We start from the raw sequence: 12,424 nt of genomic DNA, 5'->3' as shown, positions 1-12,424 counted from the left end.
TAAAGTTTTATTTTGATATACGATTTTTTTATTTGGAAAGAATTATCAGAATATGTTAACCTTCAAACATCTTAATTTTGGAGCAATATTTCTCTATAATTTTATCATTGAATATTTTTTCAGAGTTGCCAGATATTGTGGGTCATCATAATGGATGTATTGATTTATTGGATGTATAAATTGCACATATTGTGATTATATATACAAGAATTTATTCCTTCACATGTAAACAATTTTAGATTACCTGTACTTCCAAAGGATGGTTAAATAAGAATAACTTTCATCTTTTGTTGATATTAAAAAACTGTATTCCATATCCTATTTGGAATCATTAAATAAAAGTAATTAATAAAATATTGTGTCTGTAGATTATTTCTGTCCTACAGAATGTCTCATCTGTAGACAAGTTTCATGATTTTACACTAAAAATGACTTTCAGTTGACTATATTTAATTGGATTTCAAAGCAAATATTTGCCAAGGTTGAAAGACGCAACCGAAAAAATCCCAGTTTTGTAATTGTTATGACCAATAGTTTGAAATCCCATGACCTCAAGATTTTCTTTCATGTCACGAACCAAGGTAATGAGGTGGCAGCATATTGCCTCCCCAATCACTGGTTATTTTCCTCCGCACCGATGAACTAAGCCAACTCTACAGAAAAAGTGGGGTTGTCAGGAGGGACCTGGAGTTTGAATAAGTGGGTTGAAAACCCTCTGCCTAAATTCACTACGTTCAATTACCCACCATAGACTCAAATCAGTCAAAATGAATATTTTGAACTGTAGAGTTAGACGCCGATAGGTGGGGGGGGGGGGGGGTTTCTGAGCGAACCGAAAATGATAAAAGGGTGTCCCAGTTAATGCCCTCTACTTACGACTACCAACTAGTTGAGAACAGTGAAGAAATGGTGTCCTACCTTGCCAGTGCCGTCCCCAGAACAAAAGCAAGATGCTGAAACTGTGATGGGTTTGGTATACCCGAGAACACTAGACACAAACCCAAATTCTAGGGTAACAGTTCTGCATGAGGGCATAGGTCGAAAGCGAGACCTGGAAAGTTCCCAGGAGGAACGGGAGAAGTCTCTCTGCAACAAATGTGCTGCAGCGACTGTTCTAATACCTATGCGCAGGGATCCCTGAGGTCGTCCAAGCTGGGTCAGTATTCAAAGCCTGACCCGCTATGACAGGACCCCCCTAAAAAAAACCTCCTCAATGGATTGGGTATCTCTTAGCTAGTAGTGGTAAAGACATTTTGTGTTCTCCAGAAGCCTGCCCTCAGCACTTGCTTGAGGGGCGGGGCATCTGACGCAAGAGCCAATGAGCAATCGCACAGACCTCATGCGCTCGTACTTGGTGTCTCTGTAGACCCTGTGTCGAGGAACAAACGGTTAAGAACCTCCAACACAGTCGCAGTTGCAGTTCCACCTGGCAATGGAAGTCAGGGGGCTGGTCTGTCCTGCTTACCCTGGCCATAACACATGTGCTTGCTGCCATGCCCTTACTCCCTAGTACGGCTCTCCGAGCAACTCAGCGCTTGAACCAGACAGAGAAGCAACTCCTCCTGATCCTCCAGGCTGACAATCTTCACAGCCGGGGGGATGGCGATAGGTTGTGGATCGTGTCTGAGGATTTGATTCTTGGTGAGGAACGCGATTCGTGTCTTTAGCCTGACTTGATTTTCCACAAAGGCGGCACACCAGTTCGAGAAGAACAGGGCCCCTAGTTCAGACCCACACCTACCTGAGGGGAGGGCTAGTAGGAAGACTGTTTTCCACGTCAAATATTTGAGTGGTGCTGCTCGGAGAGGCTCAAAGGGTGGTCTGCTTAGAGTGGACAACACAACTGACAAGACCCAATTCGGTGGGTCCCTATTGGGTGGTTCCCTCGTTTGAGTTCTAGGTCTCTGATTACGGGAAGCAGTAAACAGGCTAGCCTCGTCCCCAGAGAATTGTCAATAGTGGGTGACAAGGCTGACTAAATAGAACAAGCCTATTTCGTCAAACAGATGGACGAAAAGTCAGCTACCTACCAACAGAGGGATGGCATTGATCAATCTCCCTTCCACTACACCAATCAGTGTATGCTCGTCATTTTGAGTCGTAAGCTGTGTTGGTGCGATCCCTGTTTGCTCTGGCCAGGATGTTGGCAGCCGGCTAAAAAGAAAAACCCTGAGCGAGTCAACTGAGAGCCTTGATGCGTGTAAGTGGTACACCGCTGGTCTCAACAGCAGTGTGCCCACGGGGTCAACAAAGCGTCCCTGGCCCAGACTCCTTGAGTTGACAGGAGTATCACGTACGTTGGGAGATTGGCATTCCGGGATGACCATCACCTGGTCCCTTCTTCCTAGGGGGCACACCACCACTCTTCCTTCCCCCGGAAGAGCCTGGATACTTGCCTCCTGACTACTTCTGGCCAGTGGGTGCCGACTTTGGTTGTTATGTTTTCTAAGTTCAGGGTGCATTCAGCTTGCCCTTGGCAGATGCCAAACTGGCTCACGGATCTCACCTGTACCAACTGGTTGGCAGGATCCCGAAGCACCGAGACTGCTCCTTCCATCCTCAAAAGAAAGAGAGTGGGGGAGGTCCAAAGGATCCAGTATTAAGCATGAAATTGCTCCACCCTAGGGACCAAGGTCTGCCAATCAACACCATCTGAGCATTCCCACGTACAGCACTAGAACTAGGAGAGTTATGCAGTCGGTGTTGCTTTGGATCCGGCCGTCGGAAGCGACAACACTGCCGAGAGTGACTGCTTCAGGATCGAGGGTCGAACATCGGGTTACTAGGAAGTTCAAAACATCACCCCATGGCGTGGCTCACAAAGTTATTACAAAGAACAGACTCTGAGGGGCCGGTACCACCAGCCTGTGCCCCACCTGCTTCCCAAGCTATGGGAAGGACAATCCCAGGAGAAAGCATCCCTTGCACACGAATATCGCTAGCTCATGTGCTTCTTACGGCTTGCCAAAATAAGGGGCAAATGCAGTGGAGACAACCTGCTCCCCCTGCATTTGGTCTGCCCAACCTGCAAGGGATGCAATTTGTCCTGGCAGGTCCTCAACCAAAGCCTGAATCTCTGAGGCAAACCTGGCATCGTGCGAGGACGAATCCACTGTGGGACCTGCAACAGGCCCCATAGAAGTAAAAACCTTCAGGGGCACAGCCTTGCCGTTGCCGGTACAATTGGGCAAACCGCCTACAGAAACAGACTGCGAGGAATCCCTTCGATCAGCAGGGGGGGGGGGGGGGCTTAGAAATCTCTGGACCTTTACTGTCGGGCCTCTCACTAGTCGTCGCAGTACTTGCGGCCCCGCTAGACACTCCACTCACTCACTCACTCACTCACTCACTCACTCACGTAGTCAGTCTCTGTAATTTGCACGCGGCCTTGGAACGCATCCCAGACCTCGGAACCCTAGTTGTTACAAATATTCTCGAACAGAACCTGAACCCCACACACAGTCCAAACACAAAAGGCATTTGCTATGTGGATTCCAAGCTGGTAAATCCTGGTGGCAACTACCATACGATCGCCCGATCTTTGGGGCGACTAAAAGGAGGTGAGGAGTCTTGGGCATGTTACCTTTTCATTTCTAAAAACACATTGGTAAAAATGAACAAAACGTGCATGAGAGGAACAAATTAGTTAAAAGCTGACACAAAGAGATCCAACAACATGGCCAAATTTGCGTCACCCGAGTTTTTTCTTTCTTGTTAAACAATGCACACAAAAAGGCAACGCAGGGGTAAAAAATAAGAAAAACTTATCCTACCAGCCACAGAGTTGGCTGCCATGCAGGTGACAGCTAGCCAGACCAAAACCCTGGACAGGAAAAAATCTGGATGACTGTAACGCAGTTTTCATTGAGCCACCCACTTTGGGTGGAGCAAAAAACGAGTCGATGGTGGGTAATTGAACATAGTGAATTTAAGTCTAATGGCTTCTAATTATTTTAAATATATTCCGATATTAGAATATGTAAACATTTGTCGTTTATTAGTTTGTCTGACAGTTCAGTAACTCGTTTATTGGTGAGGATTATCATATCCATAAGTTTAATTAGGAAATAAAGAATAATGTGCTGTCCATTATTGTTTGAGTAACAAGGTAGGACAAAGATATGCACAACTAGATGCAGTAGAGTCTATTATCATAATGCACATTCCTGTCATGTAATAATGGGAAGTGCAGATTCCTTTCACAATACATTGAAATGTTGAAAAATTGAGTATATGAGCAATCTTGTACACAGTTGATGCTGACAAGCAAGTGTTGCAAACATTGAACATTGCAGATTCATGCACAATTTTCTTTGTGCAGTACAAAACTTCAAAGAAATTAGTAGTAAAATGATTCAACTTTAACACATTTGCTTTAATGTTTAGCTAATGTCAATAAATATAACAACTATCAGTGATTTCAATGAGCCTGAAACTGATCTTTCTAAAATGAGGCACATTTAAACATACTATATATACAGAATAAGCTTTGCTTCCTTTTCCCCCAAATCATGTTACTTATGTTTAGGTACTATAAGCTAACAAAGTATGATATTGCACAACAATATATAAATATCATTATGGATTCATACAGATATGAACATATCCTATTACACATTGGTATATCAATAAAAATGTACATTTGTAACATTAATGGTTCTTATCTGTAAATTTCCCAGAAAATAAATAAAAGTGTCCATCCTTAAAGCTCGACAAATCATCCAGCAGATTGTCAAATTGGTTACAGGTGATGTAAACATCAAATTGGACTCCGTCTAAGAGTCTATGTGCTCCTTATGGAGCTTTGAGTTAGTAATAATTTATATATCCAAGACTGTTTAAACATATTCTGAAAGTTTTGATGTAGCACAACACATACAATACCCCTTCCCCATAAAACATGCCCTCTAGTGATGAAGTGCTTCTGTGACATACACAAGTGGAAGGAAGGATGCTATTATTTTGACTTGTGCTATTTAATGCAGAGATTATAATTTTCTAAGTTAATATACTTGTATTGCCCAGAAGTACAATTTATTGGAAAATGAATAAATTCTTGGTATATGAAATCAAGAGTACGCCTTAATAACATAGCAAAATGAGGTTTTCACTGAACACTGCTTTCACTCATATTTACCAGTTTTTCATCACAGAAATGATCAATTAACCAGCTGCAGTGTTACTAATGTAACCCATGATGCAACTAATATCTTCATAAATATTACTATTAAGAGACAATATATTCTACTAAACAATTTACATGCTAATGAACACTGATTTAGATTACTGTAAAGGGGGTAATTATTCACTGGGTTTTAATTTAGCTTATTTCGCTGACTGGAAAAATGCGCTAAATTAAAATACAGTGAATATGTACAATTTAGCATAGAACACATTATCTAAATGACGAAACCGTGAATTTAAAACCTACTGAATATGCCTGAAATGGTAAATCAGTGAAATTTAAACCCAGTGAAAATTAGTCATTTTACAGTATTAATATACATTAAATTTTAGTACAGATCTATACATGTATATTATCACAAGATTAGTCCATGGACACTATTTTTCCTTCCGTGGGTGGTTGTGTATCTGGTGCTTCATCATCAAACTCATCTTGGTCATTAAATTCATTTGATTTATCATAGTTAATTGTTGTGCGTAAAAGGTCCACTTCGATTGGGAAGATATCTGCAGCTTTCATCTGTTTATGACAGTCCTCGTGGTAATTTGACATGCCAGAAACAAACCTTTGTAGCTGGAATACGATGTCTTGAACTAGAAATAGAGATGAGATTTAGAGATGATATGAATGCATATAATTCAGAGTAGATAATTTAAGATCATTACCATTAAAACGTATCTCCAGATTTCTTCGACTTTTAAAAAGGTTACGTTGTATCTCAAAATTAAAAAATAATATGTACCGTAGTAATAAGATGGGTCCTGAATTATTGGCAAATTCTGAATACAATTTATAGTATACAAATACTATTTTTTTTTTAAATTAATTAACAGGAATTCCTATGAAATTAGTTCCAAAAATGTCTATTTTTGCATGTTTTTCTTCAATAATATTTTGTACTGCGTAAAAACATCTAAAAGTTGATGACTTTTGAAACAAACAAAAACATGATAACTGTTTTTTTGCTCTTATTTATAAAGTTGAATGCCACCTTACAAATACTGTAAAACATGTCTTTTTATCCAAAATGTTATTTTAGCTAACTTAGCTAATTCAAGATGATGCGAATATAAAACAAGCCATGCATGGCACAGTCCTTGTTAGATATCAAATTTAAGATATATATATACAATGATTGACATCTTGTATCTGATCGTCAAACGAGAACTATTGGAACAGCATTAATTAAAACAAAATCGGCCATTTTGAATACATCTATATATCTATAAAATAATATAATGAATATATCAAATTTGAACATAATCAGTCAAAGCATGTCAGAGATATGGCTCTACAAGCGCATCATTAAAACAAAATGGCCGCCAGTCAGCCATTTTGAATTTGATCTGAAAAATAAAATGACGTGCATCAGAAACTCATAAAGTCTTTTATATGTACATCTGTATGTCTATGTCATGATGTATAATGAATATATAAAATTTGAACATAATCAGTCAAAGCATGGCAGAATTATGGCCCTAGAACTGCATTCATTAAAACAAAAAATGGCCACTAGTCGGCCATTTTAAATCCGCTATGAAAAATAAAATGATGTACATCAGGAACCCATAATGTCTAGTTTGAACAAAATCCATCCAGAAATGCTTGATATATGATGATTTCTAAGCACAAAAAATGGCTGCCATTTGGCCATTTTGAATCAGAACATGAAACAAATTGATGTGCAAATGTATAATATTATGTATGATGTATGTGTTAAGTTTGAATGTAATTGGTCCAGGCATGTCTAAGATATATGCAGAGGTCAATCCATATGTACCCGTTTTCGACTGCGTCCGGAACGGGGACTAATAAAGTATATTCTCATAGTGAAATTGTTGGCACTTCAGCTAAATTAGGAGTCTGATAATTTTTTGAGTCAAATTCGCTAAAATGACATATAGCCATTTCAAGGCATTTTACAGTACATGCTATACTGCATTTTCAGTGATTTAGAGGTAAATTCCAAAAGAGTGAATAAGTATTTTATATGATCAAATTTCTTGCAATTCTGATCATCTATTTGAAAACAACTTACCATGTTTTTGATCTAAAAGTTCCATCTTAACAAGCACATCTGATCTCATTTTTGCAAAACGTGTTCTTGCTTCTTGTCGACATCGAAGAACAAGTCTGAAGTGGAAATAATTTAAATTGTTGAGATTATAAAATACACACATGTCACCAAAACTTTTTTTTGGGGTCGTTGATGAGTTTGTGTGTTTACTTCATACAGGGTATAATTTCCATGGGTGTATAAGTCATACAAAGTTTTATTTCCAAATCACCATTCACCATACAGTAATGGAAATCCAAAACTATAGGTCCTACTTATGGTGTTCATGAGTTCCTTTGTGACACCATACAGAGTAGGATTTCCAAATATAACTCATGGTATGCTAATTTACCAAGTTCAAAATTTTATATTTGATAATGGAAGTCCAAACTAGTCCTGATTCACGGTGTTGATGAGCTCATTCGTGCCATCATCCTTATCTAATCTCAGTAATAACTATTTCATACTGGCCCAATACAGTCAGAATTCCAAATTTTTTTAGTCATACAGCGTTGGAAATCCAACCTCATCAACCGGTATGTGGTGAGATAAACTAGGCCATATTTTATTTAGTAGCCATAAGTGCCTGGATTTCCAGAATTTTTTTTTCCATACTCGTCTGCATTTCCAGATTCTGTTTTTTCATATACAGTTGGAATTCCGGGGTATTTTCCCCATCATACAGTGCTGGAAATCCGACCTCATCAACAGGGGGGTGCAGATATAAACAGGAATGGCCGATTATAGATCACAAGCCGAGAATACATTACATACCTGTATTCATAATTACCAGTTTCTACTCTATATAATGGTTCTCCTAATGCAGCATAGGCATATTCTTCATCATCCATTTCTTTCACTTTCAAACAATAAGACTGAAAAAAGACAAGTCATTAAAATGACATACTGGGGTAGTACTCTTCATGAAATAGTACAAAACAAAACTGTAATAAAATGCTGTGTATAGTTGCGTATTAGTTGTGTAATGACAGAAATGTTACATTAACAATGCCTGACAGCTATCTCAAGTCTACATTTTAATGTAATCAGTCAAGGCATGTCAGAACAAGCAGCCTGTCGGCTGAGATAGCTCCGCTGTTAGCAATGCACATTTCAATTAAAGAACTGAACAGAAGATATCATTAGAAAATGAACAATATGTATAGTATCAATGCAATGGGACTTGCTGTTTTCAACAAGAATTCAAAAATATCATTTTTCACCATAAATGATGGTGGTTTTTAACAAGAAGTCGAAAATATCACTTTTTACAAAAAAATTTAAAAATATTCATCAAAATTAGAGAATTAAAGATATCATCATGAAATGAACAAATTTGAGTGGTCCACATGTGGTACCTATATATGTAATATCAAAGCCATTGCACTTGTGGTTTTTAACAAGAAGTCGAAAATATCACTTTTTACCGAAAATTACAAAAATATTCACCAAAATTAGAAAATTGAAGATATCATTACAAAATGAACAAATCTGAGAGAGATCCACATGTAGTACCTATATATGTAATATAAGAGCAATTGGACTTGCGGTTTTTAACAAGAAGTCGAAAATATCACTTTTTACCAAAAATGACAAAAATATTCACCAAAATTAGAGAATTGAAGATATGATCATGAAATGAACAAATCTGAGAGAGGTCTACCCAAGGTACATATACACCAAGTATCAAAGCATTCAGGCTTGTATTTTTCAAGAAGAAGTCGAAAAAGTAAAACATTGACACGGACGAAGGACAATCACTCATATGACAAAGTCGACAGCAGGAGCTAAAAATGGCTCTGGAACAGAATTTTGCCAGTCAGTCATTTTGATTCAGAACAAAAATAAGCTCCATAATGTTCTACTAAGATTCAGGATTCTAGTTTCAATGAAATCCGTCCATGTACGACTAAAATTCAGGATTCTATTTTCAATGAAATCCGTCTATGTACGACTAAGCTTCAGGATTCTAGTTTCAATGAAATCCGTCTATGTACGACTGAGTTTCAGGATTCTAGTTTCAATGAAATCCGTCCATGTACGACTAAAATTCAGGATTCTATTTTCAATGAAATCCGTCTATGTACGACTAAGCTTCAGGATTCTAGTTTCAATGAAATCTGTCTATGTACGACTGAGTTTCAGGATTCTACTTTCAATGAAATCCGTCCATGTACGACTAAAATTCAGGATTCTATTTTCAATGAAATCCGTCTATGTACGACTAAGCTTCAGGATTCTAGTTTCAATGAAATCAGTCTATGTACGACTGAGATTCAGGATTCTATTTTCTGTCCATGTACGATTAAGATTCAGGATTCTATTTTTAATGAAATCCGTTCATGTACGACTAAGATTCAGGATTCTATTTTCAATGAAATCCGTCTATGTACGACTGAGATTCAGGATTCTATTTTCCGTCCATGTACGACTAAGATTCAGGATTCTATTTTCAATGAAATCTGTCCATGTACGACTAAGATCCAGGATTCTAGTTTCTACTGTACCTGCGAGAAAGCAGGAGATAAATGGAGAGGTGATAAACGATGAAAGACCTGCTTTAGGTAAAATTGCAGAGTTCAAGAACATGCATCTCCATCAACAAGCCACGTTTGATTGATATGTGCAGTATAATTTCTGAAAAAACAAGTCATTGAAAATGACACAGTCCCAGTAAAATTTTTGAAAGTTCTCTTTGTGCTCGTCATATTAAAGCAGAGGGATTGTCGCGAGCGTGTCCTTGAAACTTGAATTCCAAGTGGCGTATACAACAGATTGTTTATTTACATCAAAACATGTGTTCCATGTACCGGTAGTAGTAATATGGCAAAAATTAAAAATCTTTGATCTGATTATGAAACACACTGATATATATGATGTATGTGCTAAATACAAATGAAAATGGTACATAAATTGTGGAAATATAGTAGTAAAGCCAAAAAGTCAGATGGCTGTCAATCGGCCATCCTTGACCAGATTTTGAAACATTGTCATGGACATGCATCCTAACAAGTATAAAGTACATGTATGTGCCAAATTTGAATGAAAACTGACAGAGCAGGTTCAAGATACAGTACAGTTCTCGCGGAAGCTTTGGCTTTTTTGGCATCATTGTCGCATACGCATGGCTTCATTGTGGCATCAGCTTCGCGTCATTGAAAATTGAAGCTGTGTCCGCCTCCCTTATTTTGTGGCATTATCGTGGCCTCAGCTTCGCAGTCTCATGGCATCAACATGGCATCAGCTTCAAAGTATTGTGACATGAGTATGACCTCATTATTTTCACATGAAAAGGCAGTAAAGAAAAAACACATGTACAGAAGTTCAATATGTAATCGATTTTAAATTCAAAGCGGTAAGGGGAATAAAATAATATGACCAAGAGTAAAATGACATTTTAAAAATATATCTTGTTTAATTATTTAATGTTGCGAGTATTGGGTACCAAAAACTATGTGAAGTACATTGCAATCTGCAAGGTGACGAGTGTCATATTGACTGCAAGGAAAAACGTGATAAATTTAAATCACACGATGCAATCGTCGTTCGGAAACAACACAATTTGCTATACGAAATGAAACTGTTCTTGTTATAAAATTACCTTATTTTCGTTCATTGTATTTGCTGGTAAGAGAACAGATTCAGATTCCTCATTTTGGTGGTATTTTTCTGTGTTTCGTTTAGTTTTAGCCGAGTCTGATCCCATGCCCGGACTACTAATACATGCAAAACACGCGAACGCCGCCTGACGTTGTCGCCTGCCATCTTGATACAAAGTTCCAAAACAAGTGCATACATTTCCAACTATGATTGGATGGTTGTGGTGGCGTCATTCTTGTAAAATTTTACATCCAATTTTCAAAATTAAGTCACGATAAGTGACCTGAGCTCGATCTATACGTACTTTAAAAGTATTCTCACAAAAAAATATTTTCGAATAAAAACGAGCCACAGGCCTGGTAAAAAATCGAATAGCACTTGACGTGCAGAAATAATTTATTGGGCTTCAGAAAACAAGTGTTCATTTAGTTGTAGCCGTAAATATTTGGTGACCAGTCGATGAACAATTTGAAACTCATTATACACACGGAAGTCCTTCGATACTGAATATCATCGACCCCAATCTGGTTTATGTTATTTCCCAACTTGTAAAACTGATTTGTATCTCAGCCCAGCTGAACTGAGGTCAAATCCCAGACGTTTGTCAAAATATACCGATGTTTTTCAGTGAATGATTGTGAAGCCTGTCACAGCACAGTGAATCGACGCCGGAGATTGGACAGTACGACGACCCTTCAATTAGCGTCAAATACGCTTTGTTACAACATCATTGATTTCTTGAAAGTCACCTGATCGGAGCACGACCTGGGTCACAGAACCATATTTGTCCGTATTATCAACGGGACTTTGCAAGAGAACCACACCCACATTTTCAACCATTTTTAGCGCAGAAGTTGCCAACAAATGTCAAAAAACTCGTGAATTTTATGGATTTAAATAAAATAAAGCTAGCGATTGGTAAGACTGGTTAATAATATATCCCCTGATGCTCTTCGAATTTTTTAAATTTTATTTCAAGGCAAGAAATGGATAATTGACGTTCCATCGATTTCAAGGCGAATGTTTTACCGCGACAACTCTACGCTGTGTTGTAGTTTCACGAGGTAAAAAAAATATATATAATAAATAGTACATGTTTAATTATTTGGTTTTATAGCCCGCAAATTACGGGACATGATCCCCATAAATTACGCTAAATAAATGCTGATTGGGTTGAATAATGGACGTCGGGACCGTTTGGAGAAACCAACGGCAATCGATATTCCAAACAAATCATTGGGACACGGTCGGTAGACATTTCAAACAAATGAAATTATTAACAAAAGACGAGAATTTTCCAGATATTTATGAACATACTGTCACAACAAATATATGCAAAATTGAAAAATACACAAAACGATATTAGGTTTTATATTAGCCTTAGAAATATTTTCTTTCACTCAGTCCATGCGTGGGACTTCTATTTAGCTTCATGGTCCTTCGGCTTGTGTTCTCTTTGGGGGAAATAACAATACACATACAAATCGTAAACTCAACACAGTCAGGAAAAAAAACCCGGACAACCATGTCGTACTTCTGTTGAAATATATTTTGTAGCAGTGCGTCACGTCAGAATATTGTTT

At 38.0% G+C, this 12,424-nt stretch overlaps 1 protein-coding gene across 2 annotated transcripts in view; it reads right to left on the bottom strand.

Annotated features, from left to right (window-relative positions):
* Positions 1–4,354: 4,354 nt before the first annotated feature.
* The window catches only part of LOC100370426 (PRKCA-binding protein-like), a 31,783-nt gene continuing 23,713 nt past the window's right edge, over positions 4,355–12,424 (bottom strand). For both annotated transcript variants that reach the window (XM_002738625.4, XM_078012556.2), the window contains exons 7-9: positions 8,016–8,116; positions 7,224–7,318; positions 4,355–5,778 (exon numbers count right to left, since the gene is read on the bottom strand). In XM_002738625.4, the coding sequence (XP_002738671.1) occupies positions 5,549–5,778; positions 7,224–7,318; positions 8,016–8,116 (426 nt within the window). In that variant the 3' untranslated portion in view covers positions 4,355–5,548. The remainder of the gene's footprint in view (positions 5,779–7,223; positions 7,319–8,015; positions 8,117–12,424) is intronic.

The sequence above is a fragment of the Saccoglossus kowalevskii genome, chromosome 8 (genome assembly GCF_978046115.1).
Source record: "Saccoglossus kowalevskii chromosome 8, keSacKowa6.1, whole genome shotgun sequence".
In the NCBI taxonomy this organism is placed as follows: Eukaryota; Metazoa; Hemichordata; class Enteropneusta; family Harrimaniidae; genus Saccoglossus; species Saccoglossus kowalevskii.
The sequence above is the reverse complement of the archived record's forward strand: the minus strand, read 5'-3'. Positions and strand labels throughout refer to the sequence as shown.